General features: G+C 48.2%; 1 protein-coding gene across 2 annotated transcripts in view; it reads right to left on the reverse strand.

The window, feature by feature from the left end:
- GPC3 (glypican 3) overlaps positions 1–22,240 on the reverse strand; it is a 211,293-nt gene that overhangs the window by 58,232 nt on the left and 130,821 nt on the right. For both annotated transcript variants that reach the window (XM_090061611.1, XM_090061610.1), the window contains exons 4-5: positions 16,251–16,384; positions 12,736–12,861 (exon numbers count right to left, since the gene is read on the reverse strand). In XM_090061611.1, coding sequence (XP_089917737.1) covers positions 12,736–12,861; positions 16,251–16,384 — 260 coding nt within the window. The remainder of the gene's footprint in view (positions 1–12,735; positions 12,862–16,250; positions 16,385–22,240) is intronic.

Genomic DNA, 22,240 nt, shown 5'->3' on the forward strand with positions numbered 1-22,240 from the left:
ACTGAATAGATTATGAACTGGCTTATATAAAAAAAAAAAATCACCATCCATCGGGAACCACCCTTGAAAGACGGCATCTCTGGGGGGTTCAGCATGGGTTGGTATGAGGCCCAACTCCATTCAGTGTTTTAATAGACAATCCAGAAGTAAATATATCACTGCAAAGACCAAGAGAGTAGTGAGCAGTGGGAGGAGTGCTGTCATACCTTGCTATCAGTAAAACAAGCCCATTCAAAAGAACAGTGTTTTAATACAGCCAAAAGCCAAGTAGTGGACTCTCCATCTCTTGGAGTCTCTGCATTTCCAGCCCGGGTGCCCTTTTGAAAGTATTCTTGACTTCACTCTGACCAAACACAAGATATTGGATTCAATATAGGGATCATATGGGACTTAGGGTATTAAGATACCATTCAAGGACCTATGGTATTAAGAGATGTCAAACTGCATGATCTCAAAGGCTCCCTCTAGGCCTCAACTCCAAACTGCAGCGGAGTTTGTGATTATTTGCTCCTTAAAACTGAGGTTGAACACAGCACACTACAGCTTTTCCATCCAAGCCAACAATGCAGTTTCTGCCCTAAAACCTGTAGGATTATGGCGAATTTTGAATTACTCTAGCACAGCAATTACGGGCTGGGCCAGAGAGATCATGATTTGAAAGGAGGTTGGTACACCATGCGTTCCTAAGTAAATGCTTGGCCTGCAGCGACATGAGAATCACTACTCCCCGAGCACCATCTTGTGGAAAGACTGCACTATTACAAGCGTATCTCGGGCAAATTAGACACACAAATCCTGCCCCTCCAAACAAACAACCATTCTTAATCTCACGCATGTGCAAAACTGTGTTCAGCCCCAAGGCACTCACACACCTGCCCATTAGACCAGCTGGGGAAGAACGAATTTCTCATCAGCTACAAGCCATGTTAACGGTGAGTATTAGTTAGGCTTCACTTGTTGGATGCCCTGAGAAATTTCTGGTTATTCTGCAAATTCAGTTTTGAGAAACAAAGACGCGTTATTGCTAGGGGGGAAAAATAAAGTTTTCCGAACTCCTAGGGTTAAACTTCCACAGATCTAGAAAGCACAGAGATGTTCTGGTGAATATGCAATTTTTTCTCGTTTTCTCTGTGCAGCAGTTGCAAAATCAGACCCTCTCTGGACTACAGAGTGCCATGCAAGAATGACCCAAAGGGATGCGATAGGCCAAGGGGTCCAGTAATAAGGGTCAGTAAGATGAGTTACCGAGCATGGAGAGTCTAAGAGCGTTTACCCGATTAGTGACACGAAGGGAAAGAATGACATCTCCCCACCCCAGGACCATGCAAGGGAAGGCCCTGCCACCCCAGAGAGATGCAAAGCATCTGTCTTAGTGCAGATGTGCACTGATGCGTTATCCCCAAAGAGTGTGCTGACCTGCGCGCTTCCAGCTCCAGGCAGGGGATGACTTTACATTCAGGCCAGGAGGTAGGGCATCCACAGCAGACACAACTGGCTTCACTGTGCCCCCACCTACAATACTGCAGATGTGCCATAAGAACTGGACCAATCCCCACCCCTTCCCTGCAGGAAAATGCAAGAGCAAGGATTGAAGATTGGAGGGAAACACCCAACAAATGCCCTTTCCTTAAAATGCACTTTCCTTCCAGGGCTCCCCAGGTCATCCCGGTGGGGAGAAGCGACCAGGTGCTGGCTTGTGGCCCTGCTCCCAAGCAGACAGAGGACTTGGGCTCCCAAGATACTTCTGGAAATTTTCACCACTGGGCTTAACATGCTTTGCTAGACTGGGCTGGATTCATAGATTGCAAGGGGCTGGATGGAGTATAGTATGTGTTATGCTGGATAAATAGAGGACTGCAGCCACTAACATGGGGAAAAGTGCTGCCAGATACAAAATATATTCAGAAATAAAGGAAAACTATGCATGCATTAGTATTAACAGATTCAACAGGAAATGACCTTAGATTCACAAATGCAGATCCAGCATATGCACATATCTCCCAGGATGGAGACTTTGGCTCTCTCACAATCCATCTAAAATCGATGAAAATGAAAAGCAGACTTGAAAGCCATCCCAGTCAGAGAAGGCAGGCTTTCAGGAAGCCTGGGGGCACTGGAGGGACCTGACTGGACAGGTTCCCATCAGCATCCAGCATTTCAAAGGCACAGAGGCCACAAATGTAATTTAGCTCCTGACCAGGTGGAGGGAGCATTCCTGAAATGTCAGGCATCCCAGAAACAGGCAGCTGGCACCAGCCCTGGCACTTGACAGCCAGCAGTGGTTGGAGATCTTCATGAGGTCCTAAATCCAGCCTGCACGCAGAGGCACGACAGAGAGATGCACGGGCAGAGCACCAGCAAGAAGCCCTCGTTCTTCAGACTGCACCACGGAACACCCAAAGCCTTCTCCCAGTTGCTGCTTTCTCGTCTTTCCATTCAACTCCATGGCACGGCCACGGCTTTCAGAGTGCCGATGAGTGTGCACGTGGCCAAGCAGATGACCAAGGCAACGTGGCATCATCTTGGCTTACAGGCTTTGTGCTCACCAGCCAGTCCTTTGGGGTGATGCTGAACAGGAGAACTTTTAGCATTGCACTACTGAGGCTGACTGCACCACGGTCCTGCGCTGCCTGGGCAAGCTGCGGTCGAGCGGTGGCAGGCAGCAGACACCCGGCTTATGCAGAGGTATCCAGGTGCAAGAGATTTCCAAGGACCCTCCAAACTGGGGTGCAAGCTACAACTGGTGACAAAGTCAATGCAAAGGATAAATGTAATGTCTTGCAAAATGCGCTGATAAATGCTTGTCCCTTAGAACTGCCTGGCAGATAATTACCCAAAAAAAGTATTACCCTGCTGGCTATGGCTATGTGTGGCCTTGCAAAATACCACATCCTCCATATTCCTCTTTCATTCGTGAGCCACGAATCTTTAATACTAAACCAAACTAAGGGATTTCCTCCTGATCCCCATTTCTTCTGGACAGCTTTGTCCTTCCAACTTTAACTGCTTTCCTTCCAGATTTTCATTACAGGGCACAGGAACCAAGACAACGAGGGAGCCCTAAAAAATATGGCAAGATGCATAGCAGTGCTGTGAGGTTCCTCCCCAAATTAGGATCTGCATGAGCACTGAAATGCAGACCAGTAGGGCTGACTTAGCCACGCTACGTTTGCAGATAAATTACTGTAGCGCGACGTGTGGTTTACAGAAAGTAATCCTGTAAAGTCAAACGGAAAGAATCACATATGAAAAAAAGGGAAGTAACCTTTTCATTCAAATACCAATTAATGTATGCTTGCCTCCCAGCTACAAAGTATTGATTCACGTACAGCTGCATGCGTCAAGCCTGCTAGAGAGGAAACTGGGGTCCCGGCTAACCACATGCACTTCTCACGTTTTGGCTGGTCATCGGAGTTGTTTTTCCTAAAAGGGGACAAAATGTAACTACAACTGGATCCACCGCAAATGTGGGAAAACATTTTAAGGAAAGGGCATTTGTTTACCTGGTTAATAGATTAGGGATCACGCCTGAGAGATCAGCACCTGTAATTACCACTAATACTGAGAAGTGCTCTGCCTTCTGGGAGCAGTCCCGTTATGATTTTTCTGATGGCACAGGAGGCTCATAATCACAAAGGTATTAATGTGCCCACGTCACACTACAACAGTGAAATTTGGCTTTTGACTACAAGAGACCTTGGCCTGCCCAGCCCCAAGTCAAGCACAACCCAGAAACTTATGGGAAAAGACAGAAAAAAGAACCCAGCTGAACCTTTGGAAACATAAATTGCTAGGCAAGGTTTTTATTTTAAACGACATCCCCTATTTCCTTCTCTATTTGCTGCAGAGTTGTTCATAAGGAGACAGTCCTGTAGGATGATGTTAAAGACAGCAATAACTGTCCTGTTCAGAGAAAAGGACTAGACGAGAGCGTCTGTTGCTCTTGTTCTAAAAACCCAGTCCTGATTCCTTTAAGACCAAACCAGATGCATCCACAGAGACACACCCAGGAAAATCAAAAAATACAGACTCTCTGGTGCCTTCCCTTTGCAAGTTCAGCAACAGAGAAGCATGGACCAGTGCCCACAGTAACAAGAGTCCGGCTCAGCCCCTTAAATTCAGCTGTTATGAAGCACAGACCAGTGTTTCTGCCCTCCGAGACCTGGCAAACTTGTACCCAGTGTTGCAGGTATACTTAAAGCTTTGCTTTCAGCTGCCTTTCCAGTCCCAAACTGACAGTTGCGTTTTTATCATGGCTGGCTAAATGCAACCGTTATTGAGCACAGTGCTGAGAAAGAGCTAGGAAGGGAAGGAAAAGCGACACGACACGGGTGACATGAGCACAGGTGCCCCAGCCTCACATCATAAGCATTGTTCAGGTTTCAACCAAAAGTGCTCACCGTGTTGGCATCATTTATGTTGCTGATTCCCCAAGCCTGCCTTGGCCTGGTCAAGACGCCTCTCAGGATTACAATGAGAAAAGTTCATTTGTGTTGTGATGGAGAAGCTCACGCCAAAGACCACCCATCCGTCATTGTTGGCAATCCCTCAATTTGAGGCTGATCCCCACCATGGCTCATCGATGGGTCTTGAGGAGTCCAATCCAGGAGTCGCAGATCCCTCAGCGGAAGTTGCAAGTCTTTCCACGGGGGAAAGCAGGCTGTAGGCTGGGATTTATCTCCTTTTCCTTCCTGTGCCCTCTCTTCCCTGCATTGAGGGCAAGATGCGTCCCTTCAAAGCAGGCTGGCGCTTGGTTGAGTTTCCACTGGAGTCTAGCCACTAGCTCCTCCAAGCGGGATGCTGGCATCTGTTTTCTCGAGGTCTGCATGCACCCATAGCATCCAGTCTGGCAAAGTTAGTGCTTGAGGATCACTGACTCAAAGCTGGTAATACTGGTTTCAGCAAGGAGTTGGGCATTTGTGTGGCGATCTTCCCAGGGAAGTGGCCCCCATGTGACGCCATGCCCGTGGAGATGACCACCTCAAGGTACTGACATGAGCCAGAATCTCTTGTGGGGATTTCAACTCTAAACATTTCCCCCCATCTCTACAATCTTTCAAATCACTGTCGTATGAATTGTGACTCTACCAGGAGCCCTGAAGACCCCTCTGCATAGATCCTCGGACTGAACCCTGGTTTGTTACCGCTGCACTGGTCTTTGAATTCGGCAGCTTCATACCTGTTGGATATAAGGGGCTGAGCTGGACTCTCGTGACTGTGGACAATCAGAGCTTGGGCTTAGCCCAACAGCCTCTTGAAGTCCACAGAGCCAGGTCCGTTTACAACAACTGAGGACCTAATCCAGCATCTTTAAACACAACCCCTCTTTCCTGGGGGGGCACATTATTGCCAACTTCAAGTGTCCAAAGATGGAGCAGCAGGAAGGAGACCCCCTTCAACTGCCTTGCTAATAGCAGCTGCCTGGTGTCGCAACCAGCCAACCCAAGGAAGTTTTGCAGACCCCCCAAAAAAACACAGGTCAGCCATCCTTACATGCCTACCATGCACTCACGGATCAGCAAGCCTTATACTTTTCTTTCTTTTTGGAATGAGAACTGAGATCCTCATGTCATAACTCGACCCCAGCAGCCGGGGATTTCGGAAAAAACTCCAACAGCTGTAAGATTCACCAAAAACTCACAAGAGTTTGTCCCAATCTGCTATTGTTTCAGTCTACTTTTCCTCACTGAAGTTTGAGACACATTAGCATGGGAAAAGTTGCCCAGACATTAGACCAACAAGCGTGCTGAATATATCTAGATCCATGACCTTCATTCCTCAAATACTCTGGAAGCAATTAGAGCCACTGAACAACCTATTACATTTGCCTACTATCCCCTTTATTAAAGGTCTCTTATGCTATGAAACTGTTTTATGCGTCTGAAAAGTTATAAAATCCCCTAGCCTTCTGGGACTCTGTTTTATGTGATATTCTGTAACATTTGCAGAAATAACGGTATGCTTTCATGAGTTGGAGGTTTATTATTGGCATGGAATCGCCTTTGTTACAACATTACAGCATCTCATTTTTCTCTCGTTTCCAATCATGCTTGCTTTGTTTGTGATTTGTATGATAAAGAAACCACAATAGGTTGGCAATAAAACGGAAATGTGAAACTTCTTCCCCGTGAGAAGCAAAATTGGGAGAGTTTGGCAAGGCGCAAAAAACATATTAACTTGGAAAGTGCACAAAAGGAGCAAAGATCAAAAGTCCTGCAGATGACTTAGGTTAAGGCAAAGACCTGCCCTGTACAGCTCGGGAACAGGGGGACATGTTCTGGGCTGGATGAAAAGTTTTGCAAAGGCTAAACATGGCTGCAACACTGTTCAGAAGAGCTTGAAAAGGAAAAGAAGATTCCTCTTAAACTCAGAAAACCTGGATTTTTCACAAGCTTTTAAAATTAAATGCTGAGAAATCTCAATACTATGCATAAAACTTTACTTTTTCTATAAGGAGTACTGGACGGGAAGGGATCCACTGGATCATTAAGTACCGTCTCGGGCAAACACAGGCACCGCATCCAATAGGCTCATTCATAATAAACTCATCGCAGACAGTGGATCTTGCGCTTCCCATCAACATGCAACACATTTTAGCAGAACATTACAGGGGAGTGTTTAACACTTGATTTCTCATTTTTCCCGTACATGTTCTCTAACTGGATAGGCACTGCATAGCTGGCCCGCTCCTCGCCATGGCACCTAGCTAGAAAATTACCCCCCTTGGAAGGTTACAGACCTCAGCACCATACATGTCATTTGTAACAGCTCACAAGCAGTTTTATGGTGTCATAAAACTGTGCATGAGAATATAAGAATTGCCATTTACTGGGTCAGACCTTAGGTCCATCTCGCCCAGTCTCTTCTGTCACCTGGCAGCATAGAGTGGATGCTGAAAGGGTTTTTCCCCCTGTTCCTCTCCCACTTGCAGCCTCCAACATTTGAGGTCTAGGAAGTTTTGATTCATAAGCCGTGCCCTCCACTCCCCTGCTCAATTGGGACTGATGCCCCTTTTCTCCAAGGATGTGTCCCATCCCTTTGGGAATCCGGCTCCCACCACATCTGGTAGCAGGGAGCTTCACACTTTCATGACACATTGGGTGAAAAATAACTTCCTTGGGTTTGGTTTAAACTTACTGCCTGCTAGTTTCATGCTGTGTCCCCTCGGTCTTGTACAGTACGAGAGAGTCGAGAATCAATCCCTCTCGACTTTCTCTTCAGCATTTTGTATTTTGTAAACCCTTCTCATGTCCCCACTCAAGCATCTCTTTTCTGAGCTGAGCAGGCCTGGCCTCCTTAGCATCTCCTCCTAGGGAAGCCCCTCCTTCCCCCTCATCCTCCTCACTGCCCTTGTTTGGACTGTCTCCTCTGTGCAAGGGAAGTCCACCAGGAAAGTAAGCAGCAACATATCAGGGCCAGAAGGAGAAGTACTTCTCAATGGATGGACAACCTTGACGATGGGCTGAAGCCTATGAAGTCAGACTCGATAAAGAAGCCTGAAGAACATAACATAGGGAGCAATAATGAAATATGCATAGCGGGATGAGTAATGCCGGCTAGCCAGTGGGAACAACAAGCATTTATGCTTTATGGTGCTGGTCATCAGCACAGTAATGTATTCATCCATTACTCAGAGACGGCTCCTTGCTGGGCCAGGTTCTCACATGGCATAAATAAACCAAGCTCCTTTGACTTTAACAGAGCTGGAAAGACTTATACTTGATGAGAAATTCCTCCAGGGTACCCATGATCCCATTGATACCAATGCCTGGGGGCAAATAAGGAGCTAACCTTGAGCTGGGGTTGCAATGTGGGGCCTCCTTGTTCCCCAAACTGTGATCAGACCCCTCTCTTGGCTACACACAAGACTCTTCAAAGAGCCCTGGCTACGAGTCTCAACAACAGGGCATAATTGCACACACCACCTGGGCTTAAGCGAGCTTAAAAAAAAGAGAGAGAAAGAGTGGGGAAAATAAAATGGTAGATTTGGAAAATGAGAGCCAATAGAAAAGGCAAGGGCCTTCGGCCTACAAGAGGAGGGACACGTTGGTTGTCTGCAAATACTTCAAGCAATGCTATCAATAGGACAGAAGAAGGAGTAGCCCAGAGGAAGAAAACAAAAAAGGATGGGTTTACAGTGCAAAAGGGGCAATTTATGTTAAACATTAGGATCATAAGATGAGCTGGGCCTTGCATGGGTTAACAGGGCAAGGTTGCGGAGTTGTGCTGCTCAAAACAGGATGAGAGATGTGTTTGAATGACCTGGGAATCCTCAACGATGGAGAAGGGCGACAGTGAATAGGCCCTTGGGATCCCTTCTGGAAGAATTCGCTCTACGAGACTGCATTAAAGATGGGGCCATTACCCTGACCACAAATCTGAGAGAATTGCATATAAAATGCAGGGAGGCTGCCTCCCTGCAGCCCTATGATATAAATAAATTCATCATCTCTGCATGGTGCTCATCACAACCCTCAAAGAGCATCACCTCCCACTAACCCTCTCCTGTGAACGATGCCTAGACTCTCAGAGCTCTTAGCCACTTCGAAAAGCCACCTATGGGTTTAATTGACCTGGAGTAAGGGGAAAAAAAAAAAAAAAAAAAAACAACCCAGGAGTGGCTTTGAGGCTTTTGTCAACACAAATGCACCGGTGTTACTGAGGATTAGATGCTTTCAAAAGATTTCCCTTGCCTGAGGTTCAAATATGAGTCTGAACAGCCACTAAAACAAAAAAAAAAGAAGACTCCAAGGTTGCAGGGACTGAAAATGTCTTCCATACCATCCCAGCTTGTTTGGCAATGTGATAGCCAAATACAATCACAGAATCATAGAAAATGAGGTGGGAAGGGACCTCAGGAGGTCACATCTAGTCCGACCCCTTGTTCCGAGCCAGACCAGGCCCAACTCCATCATCCCAGACAAGGCTCTGTCTACCCAAATCTGCAAAACCTCCAAGGATGGAGACGCCACGACCTCTCTGGGTAACCCGTTCCAGTGCTTTACTAGGCTTCTGCTAGGACTTGTGAAGTTCGGGCAGAGGCCTCGGGGTGCACATAGCACATTAAGTGTAGCGAGGAAAGCCTGCTCTACATTTCAGCCAGGAATATCCGACAAGGGGAATCACGTACTCAGTGTGCAGCACTAAAAAGCCAAAAAAAAAAAGGGGAAATTCTAACTTTTCCACCTCTAAAAGCTCAGGACATTCTTTGATCGTCCATCACTGTGGTTAGTTGGCCACATGACCAAGAGGTAAACATGGCCAATATCCTGAAACTGTCGCCAGTGATTTATGAAACACGGTCTCCGCACAAGCTGGAAGCCAGGTCTGGGAAAGATCACAAGCGAGCATCAGTCCAGCGTACGGATAAAGTCACAATGGAAGTTTTCAAACCCCCGACTGTAATGCCGCGCACAGCTGAGCACTGCTTGTTTGACCGCTTCGGAGAAATATAAGTCAAGGTCTTAAAAAGCAACTAGTGATTTTTGCATTCCCAACAAGATACCTTAATGGGGCCTAATTCTCAGAAAAGGTTGAGCAACTGCCACCTGAAAAGCAGGCTCCTCTAGGGCATCTCAAGCTCAAGATGAAAAAATTATCATTTCCCCTTGTTTTTTCTGGCTTTTTAGTACTGCAAACTGGGTACATTAATCCCCTTCACACGAACAAAAAAAGAGGCAGTCAACCTAAAAAAAAAAACCCCAACAACAACAACAAAAAAGGCACTAGCTACTTTTTGAACAGCTCCATCACAGCACTTAACCAGTGCGGCCTGTTTTAGTGCAAAATGTTTTAGCACTAAATGTTTTAGCTGTGCATGTGTTTTCATTATAAAGTGCAACCTGTCAATGGAGGTGGGGTGGTTAGGGGGTTGTTTGTTCATTTTTATCACTGGTTTTTCTGGGCGATTGCCCCAGTGGAAGTACAGAGCATCCTGCTCAACTAAGCTGCAGCCAGGGAATCGCCCTGGGGAATGCTGCGGTTGCATGTGCTAAAAGCTGGAAGCAGAAAGGAAGGGAATCGGTGCACAATGAAATATCAGCATCTGTTTCTTCCATGAACTCTCCGGCTTTTACACCCCGGGATTACCTTGCCCCTTGGATGGAGGCAGGCAGCCCCTGTGCTCTCCGTACAGCTTCAAGCATAATTAGCAAGACTTTTTCTACACAGAGCAGCTGGGCCTCCCCCCACCCGCCGAGCATGCTGACTACATCTCTGCAAGGAGGATCAGGTTTTTCACACTCGTCACTCGGGCTGGGCTGCTGTCACTTGGCTCGGAGCAAAGGATTTAAACATCTGGTTGGGAAGAGGGTTATTATTAATATTTCATGCGAGCTGGCAGAGGAGATGCCTGTTTGACAGAACGGAGTGGGAGGAAGAAAAAAAGCAAGCTCCCTTCAGGAGAGCTACACAAGGCTGTTTGTCTCATTACTGCCTTCATGGCCAGGCGGGCTGAAGCTTTGGCTTTCAGCTCCAGTCTACTCACTTGGCTGCTCTCCTCCCCCCCGCCATGGCAGACCTGTTTCGGCTGCCTGGTGTGCCTTACACAGCACCATGAGCTCCCTTGCTACTTGGACAGGCAATCCCTAGCACGACGAAGCCCAATCCTGGATTTGGATGCTGCTGGAATCAAAAGTGCATGGAAGAGGTCTGCTAAAAGCAAGCTCAGGTTGCAAATCCCAGCCCGTCTGCACCAGAATTCAGGCAGCCTATTCAGTTTGCATGTAGCCCCTTTGGCCACTAGCCTGATGCAGCCTTGCTCAGCATCACATCGCCTCTTCACCTCCTCCTCCAGGGTCCCACTCCAGCAGCCTTTCCCCCCTTCAGCATCCATCCTGCTAACTGAGCAGCGCACTGGCGGACAAGTAGCCAGAAACTCAAGACTGGTCTGTGATGCATACACATATCAGGGACCAAAAGAAGGGTATGTGGCAGCTTTGGTTTCTCCAACTGGAAAGTTTCACTTTGCAACCTCAGAGCTCCTTTTAAGAAGGAGTTTTATTAAAGATACATGGGAGTGGGCACAAAAAACTCACGCTATGAAACCACATGCATCCATCAACTGTTTCATCCATCTGAGGCTGAACCCAGATCACTTGAATCGACAGCACAGGCCTCTACCGCTGGCCTTGATCGGACTTCTCCATCAGCCGGACCAAGAATCGCGGGTGTGAATTCTGATCCACTAAGATCAGTCACAACCCACAATATTTTGTGGTGTTATTTTTTAATTAAAAGGCAGTGAGACAATATTCAGACAAACCCCCTTTTAACTGTACACTCCATTAGGCAGGAAAACTAAAAGGTTTTCCCAAAAAAAGCCCAGTCTGGACAAGAGAGCACTTTTTTTTTTCCCCTGGAGGCAAAGTAGCTATATATTACTATGCATGAAATCTTCAATGCTGGAATAATTTTTAAAAAACACTCTGATGCCATTTTCTGGTTCCTTCAGTGTTCCCAGTCCGTATTGCAAGTGCAGGTTAATTATTTCCTGAGGTTACTCACCAGGAAGAAGCCATAATGAATACCTTACATTATCTTTGCCATTTCTTGATTTTATTTCTACCATTTTTCCCCTGATGTAAACTATTTTAATAGCAAAGGATGGTTTGAAAAGTAGAGTTATCAGAAGAGAATTATAATAAGCTTCTCCATGTTGCCTGTGCAAATTCATGAATGTTTCTGGGAGCTGACTTTTGCAAGAAAAGCTATTTTTCCATTAACATTGTCTTTCCATTGTAAAACTAACCCTTCATTTGTCATTCCTCATTAGTTTCACAGGTAATTGTCACAGCATCCAGAGAAAAGAGGAATATATTTAATACATAAAAGTATGGGGGCAGGGTAAGATTGGGCAAGAACAGCTCTGAGTTGGTAGGACGCCTACCTAGCATTTGTCATCTCCTTTTTAATTTTACCGGCTCGTCCTAGAGATGAGCTGAGAGGTCCAGTTTTATCAAGCTGACGTAAACACAATGGTGTTATTACAGAAATCCAGGGTCTGGGACCCTCTACTATGTCACCTTCATCGGGCTTGTACACCAAAGGAAACAAAGCCTACATCTAGAGCAGACAGATGACCAGTTTTTGCAGAGAAGCTGCATGTAGTAGGCACTATGACAGCACTTTACCAAGAGGTGGGGCAGGACCTGTTTGCCTTGGGGCAAGACTACCACAGGAACAGCGCTGCACGGAGGAGTTACTTGAACCTAGGGAGTCCTTTCCGGTTAGCAGCACTGTTGTGTCAAGACATTGCTCCTCAGCTCTTTCCAGCTAGTCAACACCCATCCTGCTCTTTCCACGGGCTCGTGGCTGCCTCGTTTCCATACTGAGCAGCCGTGTACCCCTTCCTCCACTGGACACCTAGCCTGTGACATGCCTGGATGGCTGGTGCACTGAGCAAGGTCAGCATCCCAGCTGCAGCACCCAAGGGCAGGAACGTGCCACTGCTGCCCAGCCTGGCGGCTAACTAATTAAGCAGGGGGTCGGGCAAATTGCCTCATCACTTGGCAGCACTAACGAGCCTACGTGAAGGCACCTACCCACCCACAGGCACCCACCCAGAGCAGCACAGGTGCTTGGAGGAGGCACCTCTGAACAACAGAGATGGTCAGCAAAGCTCGGTTAAACCCCAACAGCCGAAGAGAGTCATAGGTGCAACGGGCCTCAATCCCGCAGGCGCCTTTCCCTGCCCACGAGCTGCGGCCAGGGTAGGAGCAGCAGGTCACGTCTTACCTCTCCGTGATCTCCTGCCCATTCCAGCACAGGGTGTCGTTCTGAACGGCCGACCTGTGGCTGCAGATGTACTCCGGTAAGCTGCTGTAGAAGCTGCCATGAGACTTCAGCTTCATGATGAGCTCCCTGCAGGGAAAGCAAAATGAAATGAATTAGAGGGCACGGGGCATTCATGGGTTGGCCTATTTGATGAGCAGGCCTCGTGTGGGCAATTATGCTGTCAAGGATTGTACAGAAGTGTTTCATGCACACCTGTGCATGCACACACATGCTCTTTTTCCCCTGCTATGTGGGGACATCAAAACACAAGTCTACCACAAAGTGCCAGCCATGTTTCTGAAGGCGTCAGCAACCACGTGCTGCACCTTTACATTTTATAGTCAGATACTCTCAGGTATATTTGCTTGCAGGCAAAATGCCCATCAACATCAGGGCTGAAGAAAGCCATAGGATCGTGGCTCTGCCTTGACACGGGTTGGTGGGACAGCTGCCCTCTGAGCCAATGCTCCCAGGAACAAAAAAACTTCCAGAAGTAAAAGCCAGAGCTGGAGATTAAGAGCCATGCAGTTTGGCTGAGTACTGCAATGCCATGTGCCCTTTGGGGGCCAGCCCAATGGGAGACCTGCAACACCTCCACATCCCCAACAGCTTCACTCAACACACAAGTAAAGTCAGCAGCTCCACTCCCAGCTGCGACACTCAACATCTGCACCCATCTCTGCCAGGTCAGGGCCCCTCTTTGTCAGTAAAGCACATGCAAGCTGACCCCATAACCATGCCTGCGGCAAAATGCCCAGCAAGGAGCCAGACCTAGCGCTGGGATCCCCTCCTCGTCCGCTCTTGTGAAAGCTCCAGGGCAAATTTATGGTCAGAGCAGCCCCATAGATCTGCTGGGTTTTTAGGCTGCTGAGGGTCCAACAGGGCTAAAAACCCAATTGCAGTCAGGACTTAGGACTCAGAGCAGCTGGATACCAGTATTTCCCACACTTCTGGGTTTTGCTCCCTCCCCACCTTGCTGCTGCACGTCAGGGTGTTTTTAAGCCTTCCTCAGAGGCACTAAGTGCTGGCTGCAGCCGGCGCTGGGGATTTTGGCTGGGCTGTGCCAATGGTCCTGCTAGGACTTAAACCCCGAGGTTCCTGGCTTGAGGGACTTGCCTCTCCGCTCAGGGCCAGGCCGATCTCGGGAGGAAATTTTACCCTGATCAGATTGGTATGGACCGGGGGGGGGGGGGGTGTTGCCTTCTGCAGCAGGGGCCATGGCACTACCTGAGAGCTCTTGAGCATATATTAACAACCTTTTATTGCAGCAGGACTTTGGCTGCCACGGTTCCCCTGTGGCAGGTCCAGGTGTGTTGTCTGCATTGTGTCAGGGATTATGGATTTGCCTGGGATAGTTTGGACAGGGCTGATCCTGCCCCAGGCAGGGGGCTGAGCTCTGGATGTCCCCGCTCATCTATGCTTCTGTGATTCTGCTACTGCAAACAGGGCAAGGAGCACACATGTGTGAGCCTGAGAGTTTCCTCCTCCGTCTGGATGACTGAACATGCAAGATCTGCAGCTGCTGACCGGACGGCCCCTGCCAAGCCCACGCTGAGAGATCCCACACTGCATAAACATCTGCTGCAGGACAGCAGAAGTAGATGGGAGGAATGGGGACAAGGCAGGGTGTGAACTAGGTTAGGCCCCCAGGGCTGCAGGACAAAGGCTGCTCCATACTCAGACAACAACCTCTGGCAGAGCAACACCAAGCCACAGAAAGAAAGGGTCCGACTCCCAGGAGACTCCAGCAGCTGGTAGGGATGCAACAGAGGCAGATGAAGCAGGATGGCCCCCTGCTTTCTGGCCAGGGTGTCCACCTATGTGGCGGGGGACACCTTTGTCCTCCTCCACGGCTGCTGTGCAAAGCTGAGAGTGAGACTAATTAACGAAGGACATGGGAAGATGAAGAGCAGGAAGTGGAGAGGCAAGACTTGGAAACAAAGCCTCCTAGACCCCAGCTCAGTTCATGTCCTGGACCAGCTGCACGGGGCCTGCAGAATGGCAGTGCAAGGAGGATGGGGCAGGGTCTTTACTGAGTTTGGGGGATGCAAAGCATCAACAGGTGTAAGAAAGGAGGGACATTTACACTACAGCTGCTCTTCCTATTACTGCAGGCGCGGGGCAGGTGCATCGGACCCCAAAGTAAGTACTGAATTCTGAAGCCAGTGCGCATGCAGCAGGGCTCCTTAGGGATGCCACCTCCTCCAGGCAGGTTCTTGATTTTCTTGGGTATCTGTACAGCACCAAGCACCACAGAGGCCTCCAAATCTGGTTAAGGCCTTCGAGTGCTGCCGTCATCCCCGTAACCCCTTGACCACCACGGCCTGTGCTGCCTCTCAGCGCTGATTTTAAAAGTGGCTGAGCCACTTCACGAGGCTCCTGCAAAGATCAGTTGTGAGGTACCAACAACCCACCTGGGGGCAGACAAAACAAAGACAAGATGTCTCAGTGTTACCCGGGAGAGCCAGCATTTTTATTTTTATTTTTTCTACGAAGGCAGGCAGCATTTCACCCCTAATCAGATCCACACAGCCGGTGTTCGCAGTCTCTAATAAACACAGAGACTGTGAAATATGAGTCTCTTGCCTCTGTTTTTTTGCTTTTCCCTTTTCCCCCTGCAGCGTTGATGGGGCTCGGTATATAATGCAGCTTTTCAGGCATCTGCACTGCAATTTATCTCTACCTCTGCACCAATAAACAAGCTTTGGTAAAGAGTCAGCAAAGTTGGGCATACACACATGCACATAGAGCATCATTTCCTGCCCAAAACCAGCGCGGATGATTTGCATGCTTGCTTTCAGCAGGAACCAACACGTCTTGCTGCTGCTGTCTATTTTTAACACATCTCTTGGGGGAGGCCGGTTGCCTTCGTGGGCAAAGCCAAAGTCAAGCCGGATCTGCGACTGAGCTGCCATGTCTGCCTCCTACCCCTACTGCACCGACAGCTCCTCTGGGCACGATAGAAAGAGTGCTGGTTTTGGGCAGGGAAGGATGCTCTACATGCATGTGTGCATGTGTGCGTGGACCCAAAAAGCAGTGCCCGGAAAAAGCCAAATGACTAGTCGCCTCTAATGCCCCGCAACCGGCAGGGCCCGATGGTGCTTCTAGCCGTCGTGCCATCCCAAGGTCCTCATTTCTTCTCTCTCCTTCCTTTCCCCAGTTTGTCTTGGTGCTCCTGTCTCCTCCCCACCTCCAGCCCATTGCTCACACCTGGGGGGGGAGAAGGGGGTCTCAGCCAGCTCCCCTGAACACCGACTGTCAAAGGACCCCGCAACCATCTCCACTGGGAAGAGACTCTGGATCGCACCTCATTCTTTTCTCCATCCTTCCCCCCCACCACCCCTTTTATCTCCCCTAAAGCAAAGGTGGAAATGGCTTTATATGCAGAAGGAAAATACACTGGCGTTCATGCCATAGCCGGGTAGACGCACAACGCTCATGCAACAAAATACGTTTTGGAGTCGCAACCGCCTCACCTCCTCCTGCTGGACAGCGTTTCCTCGTGCTCGATCCGAGCCAGCTTCAGGACCTTCTTGTCAATGAAAGGGTCTTCGGGGTAGGCGGCCGACCTGTACTTCCTCTGCTGAGAACGGCCGCAGAGCCGGCTAATCTGGAAAACAAGCACAAAATCAGCTATCAAAGTCTTGGCCTCGGCCCTATCAAGGCACCTTCCAGAGCCAAGGGACTTCTTGAAAAATCAGACAAATAAAAACACGGGGTCAGGTCCTGGAAAGCACTGACAGCATGGAAGAACCTGATGGCCATTGTTTTTCAGGGTGCCTCTGTGCAAAGTCACTCGGGGAAATGAGTTGTTGTGCATTTGACAGGAGGGGTAAAAAAAAACGGAGAAATTTCTGGGATTGACTTTTAAAAGTGAAAGCACTTGGAGCACATGGATTAAAGTCCGTCTACTCCTTGCACCAACCTGGCAGAGGCTCTGGAGCATACAATGGGTTTGAAAAGAAAAGTCTCCAAGGGTGCATTGCACATCTCCTGCTTTGAAAAACCAAGTTCTGCTTTCCAGAAGGAAGCTAACTTTCCTGGTGCAAATCAGCACCAAAACCACCTGGCCCGGCTGAGGGCTGGATCGCTCTCAGGCTCAGCTTTTACATGAGCTGGTGTTTTGCTCCACGACTGAATCAAGCACATGCAAGAGAATTGCTAGTAAAACTTTCCCGAGCAGGCTGCTCTGAAGAGAAGGGCTGCCACGCGGGAAAGAAGACAGCGCAAGCGTGATTCCCACCCCTCCATCACTTGTCAAAACCGCACCCGGCAGACTGCTGGCCGAATCCCCAAGCAACAGGTTAAATGGTGCTTGTGTTACAGCAGCACCACTTGAGATGCTCCTCTGCATTTTGGATCTGCGAGGCGAGCTAAGTCCCCAACCTGTCTCCAGCCATGCCATTTCTGGCCCCACCGAGACTAGGAACAGTTTACGCGTGCAAGAATACAGGTGTGCTGTGCAAGCAAGGTGATCTGGGTGGGAATGTGGCTTTACTGGCAGAGACCCTTCGCACCAATGCAGTAAACCACAACCTCCCCCATGTGAGATGGGCTAGACCAGTACAGGCCCGGTGTTGCAGGTCCACCTGCACCCAAGGCGTTGGTAGCACACTAATAGCAGCTCTGTGACGGTCGGGACTAAGAGTCAACTTGAAACTGGAAGCTGCCGGGCAGGGTCACAGCTGCTCATGCAAATCGGGGACCCCTCCTAGTGCACCCTTTGCGGGGCATTACCCTGCCTATGTTTCCCATAAACTCCCTGCAAGCCGACTCATCTCAGCTTCCTGGATGCACAGAGACTCCCCAGGCCCCGAGGTGGCTACGGACTGGCCCTGTAGCTGGATTCACGCAGCCCTGCCAAGCCATACCAACGCCTACCGGGAACACGGGCACCGGTCGCATTTCATCTGAAGCACCGTGCATCGTAACCATGTTGCACGATGCAGCCGTCTGCTGTGGCTTGGGGTCTGATCAATAGGCACATGCAAAGGCCACAAATTAGCTCATTAACCTCCTGACGACTGCACAACGGGGCGAAGTAGCCAGGGGGGGAAAACAAAAGATGCAACTGCCTCATTAAAGCCTCCTCAAGCAGCAGCTACTCCGTCAGCCCGGGCGCGGGCGACATACGACCTCCTGTCAGAGCCTGGGCTACTGTAAACCTGCACCCGCATAGATCTGCTCCTTATCCTTTGGCGGGAGCGTGACGGAGGAATAACGAATGGCTTCCTGCCTCCAACTTCACTTCAGCCCGCCTCGGTGCTCTCCTCCCCTCCATCTCCAGACCTGCCTCCTAAATTATAACGTGTTACTGGTTGCACAGGAGCTCCGCGAGGATTATTTAGGAGGGAGTTTGTCAGGCGGAGGGCTGACTTGATGGAGTTTTATAAGCCTGGCTCTCTTGCCCTTCCCCATTCAGCCGCTCCTACCAGAAGCGCCATCCAAATCCTAGCTCTTATTCAGCAATGGGGCCCAAATGCTGGCCATCTTACCAGGACCCACATCTACATCAACACGCTCAGGTCCACCTCATTCATCTCCAGCACCACGGTGAACTAAAGTTAGCCAGCTGAACTACCAATTAGCAACCCACTTGAGGCCAAAAAGCAGCCCATAGCCCGAAGCCGCCGTCAGCAGAGAGGACAAATTAATTCCATCCTATTATTTCCCCACCCCAGAGAGGGAGGCGAATTAGTCATGTCACCTCCTTCATTATCAAGAGCAGCAGAGTTTGTTTGCACAGGTTCCAAGGCAACAAAGGGAAGCAGATAAGTCAGGAGCCGGGAGCCTTCATCATTAGTTCAAGGTAGGAGTGGGGGGAGACGTGGTCACTGGCGCCAGGCTGCAGCTGGGGATGTCAGGGCTGGAGCGCTCACTGTGCAGGCTGGCAAAGAGGCGTTTCTTCAGCTGTTTCTCTCTCTTTCCGCTCCATCATGCTCAGCTACACCTTCCTCAGCCTCTCTCTCTGTCTTGCAAAACCCAAGACTTGCAAAATCGCACATTCACCTACCCCTGCACCACAAATCGGGAGATTAGCCAAAAAAATCCTCAGTTTTTTAATACAAACATCATCAGTTATTCAGGATGGTTTTGTTTGCCCTCAGTTGTTCACGATTTACAAAAGCGATGTCTGGTGTTCAAGGTGATCCTCTTTGTCCTCAGTCCCAAAGCTGCTCATCACCCCACAGGCCCAAGGACACCGAAACAGAGCGATCACAAGTGGACAAACCCGCCAGTCGAGACCAGGAGTCGTTTGAGTGCAAGCCCGAGGTATCACTACCCTCTCCTAAAGGCGCTCTCCCTTTTCTGGGGTGCAAAGCAAGTCTGTTGTAAGCTGCTCATACGTGGATGGTTGTGCCATCACAAAGCCTACTAGGAACGACTGGAGACAGCTCAGAGCTATCTGCATGTTTGAAAAGCAGCCTTGGAAAGCTCAAGGTTTTGCTGCCCGGAGGTGCAAACTGGATTCCTCCACCCTAAAAATGCTAAACAACAGCATATCCATCATGAACACCATAAAAATATGCAGCGAGCTCCAGCTTGGCAAGCCTGGTGGTATCACTTCAGCCCGCACAATACAGGGGTTTGCATCAGCCTACCCCCAATTTTCTTTATAAAAATAAGAGACTTAGGACTGAGATAGACTCTTCGGTGGAATCCCTCTGCTAATGCCCCGTCTTATCTTGGCCCAAGGTCTACTTTAGGGCTGATATTTTCAATGCCGATTTAAGGTGACCCATTGGAACTGGGAGAGTTTGACTGTCTCAGCCCCATGCGATATGTCAGAAGGGGCAAGCGACTCGTGCAGGCATCTTCAGAGACCATGACTTCCAGGAGCTCTTTAATGTTCATACACAAACCTCACTAGGTCCCCTGTAAGATTCACCCCTGGCATAAGCCCAGACCAAAGACACAGGTAGTTCAGCTAGGTGTGGGAGATATTGTGCAGGAAGGTCGAATGCTTTCTTTTCCAGGACGGGGACCAAAAGGAGGTCATTAACCCCACCTTCTACCATTTTGGTGGTTTTGTTCTTTTTTCCTTCCTTTTTTAACGAATTATGGTAGTAACTACTGAGCATAAACCTGGCCTCACTCCAACCTCTACTTTGAAATTCAAGCTGTAAAGAGAACACATTTAATTCGATAAGCTCAGCATCCTCCTAGCATCCTTCTGGGAGAGGACTGGCTGCTGCACACTTGTAAATATGGTTTGCACCCAGGAAGCAGCTAGCTGTTCACAGCTGGAAGGGAAGGGAAGCAATCAAATGGCCTGGTTTTAGTGGGACCATCAATTCAAGAGGAGCTTGGGGAAATTTCAGTGGAGCACTGCTATCAAGCCAGACAAACAGTCTTCTGCTCATCTAGAGTAACAGACACCACACAACTACCGGGACACAAATGATACTCCACCACCCTGATATCAAGGTTAGCTTCTATTTTAGTATGTCATTAGCTTCTCCAGTCATTTGCTCCACATTTGGGGAATGTGGCAATCTAATCATGTCCTAAAGTTTTGTCCCTCCAACTGAACAGCTAACGCTGCAACAGGCTTTTCCAAGGGTTCATCCTTCCTGAGATCAGCTCAAGAGAGGCACGTGCTACCCCGAAGGAACTGTCTCAAGATTTCCAAACAATAAAAGCTTAGTCTTAGTCCAATTGAGGGGCAATTGCACTCTAACAACTACCCTGACCGCTCTGTTAGTGCCTCATCCCATCGTGGTGTTATCTACACGCCAGGTTCATCATGACAACACTGATGTCCAAAGACACAGTCAACCTTTATGGAAGCATCTCTTGTCCAAGACAAGATTCGTTGGGTAAATCCGGTATCTTTTATTAGACCAACTCAGATTAGATAAAAGATATCGGATTTACCCAACAAACTTCGCCTGCCTATGCCCTTAGACCAGCACGGCTACACCAACACCCTCTCTCATCCAAGGGCATTTTGGGGACTCGTCGATGACAGGAGCAGGCATCTTCTGACCTATGAAGCTTCGCAACGAGCCTGTCTTCAGAAGGGAAGGTCAAGCTTTGTGCAGTTAGACTAAGGAGGGTGTTTATGATCTTATAAAGAGTCTCTGCAATGGTCTAGGGTGAGACTGCAGGCAGGAAATGAGTGGCTGGTGTTTCACCATCCCTATTGCACCTGGCTCTGTGCATAGCAGGGAAGACTCTCCTTATTTCACTTAGCTCTGGATCACACCAATAGCCTAGGAGCCAGAGAGACCCCAACTCAGCTATCGGATCAGAAGGCAATCTGAGCTGGTTGTCTGGGGGCAGAAAAAAAAAGAAAGAAAGAAGAGAGAAAGCCATTCTCGTTACTCTTAATGGAAATCATTGCAAAACAACACATGCATGATCCCAAAGCTAGGCTGAGAGTCACTGTGGAGAATAAGCACATTTTAAAAAGACAATTTTCTAGGAACTTAAAAAAAATATATTAATCAACTTTCCCCTGGAATTGAAATGAGTGGCTTGTTGGAAGTTTGCTGCTTTATATTTTTTATTCAGAACATGAGCCTGATTTTGCTCTAGAGGTGCATTTGCTTCATTTGACCTTTGCTTAAAGTTTACACGGAGTTTCCATTTGTCTTCTTAGTGAATTTCTCCTGCTTACGGATGCTTTTTTTCCACAAAGATGCAGTACTCTTTTCCTCAAGGGGATGGCCTCATTTTTAAAGATTACCTTTTGCAATCTTCTCTGTTCGCTGGAGTTCACGTGTGTCATTTTATACCTATTCCCGAGTTTCTCCTGAGAGAAACTGCACATTAAATTGAAAAGCGATTAACTGGTATAATTGATTTGAATACTGTATCTGAAAGGACAAGTTGATAGAGACTTCACCTACATGCATAAATTGACTAGCACAGACTTCAAGAAAGTGAGCCATATTGAAAGAAGCCAATTCAGTGTCCTTGGAATAATGGCTTGTTCACATTGATAGAAGTCCAAGAAATTTCTATAAAACTAAACTTTTGTTCAGTGCAGACTTTCTTCCCGCACTGTTTTAGTGACTTAATCTATTAAGTGTCACCTGTATTATTAGCACTGTAAACACAAAACAAGCGACTTCCTCGTGTTTAAAGTTACGATAAAAGTGAACCGGAAATCTATTACTCAAGTACTGCTGTCGAAATCAGTTTAATTAAATTCTAAAAGGTTTAAAACAAAATATACATTGAAATTATATGGTATAGAACATAAACTTTTTAATAGTAGTAACCAAGCACATTTGCCATTTCTACAGGTGTAATAAAAATGCTAATATATGTTAATGTTTAGTCTGTGGTTAATGTTTTGTCTTGTTAATTTCCCCAGGGCTTTTATTACTGATTTAAATCTGCCACACTACTCAGCTGATTGCATTGCTTCCCACAAACTGCATGGCACTCTCTCAAACGAATACTGATTAACAGAAGTGAATAAACATTTAGCGAGGCTAACCATTCTTCTTATGTG

The sequence above is a fragment of the Crocodylus siamensis genome, chromosome 8 (genome assembly GCF_052110815.1).
Source record: "Crocodylus siamensis isolate JL-2025a chromosome 8, ASM5211081v1, whole genome shotgun sequence".
NCBI lineage: Eukaryota > Metazoa > Chordata > Crocodylia > Crocodylidae > Crocodylus > Crocodylus siamensis.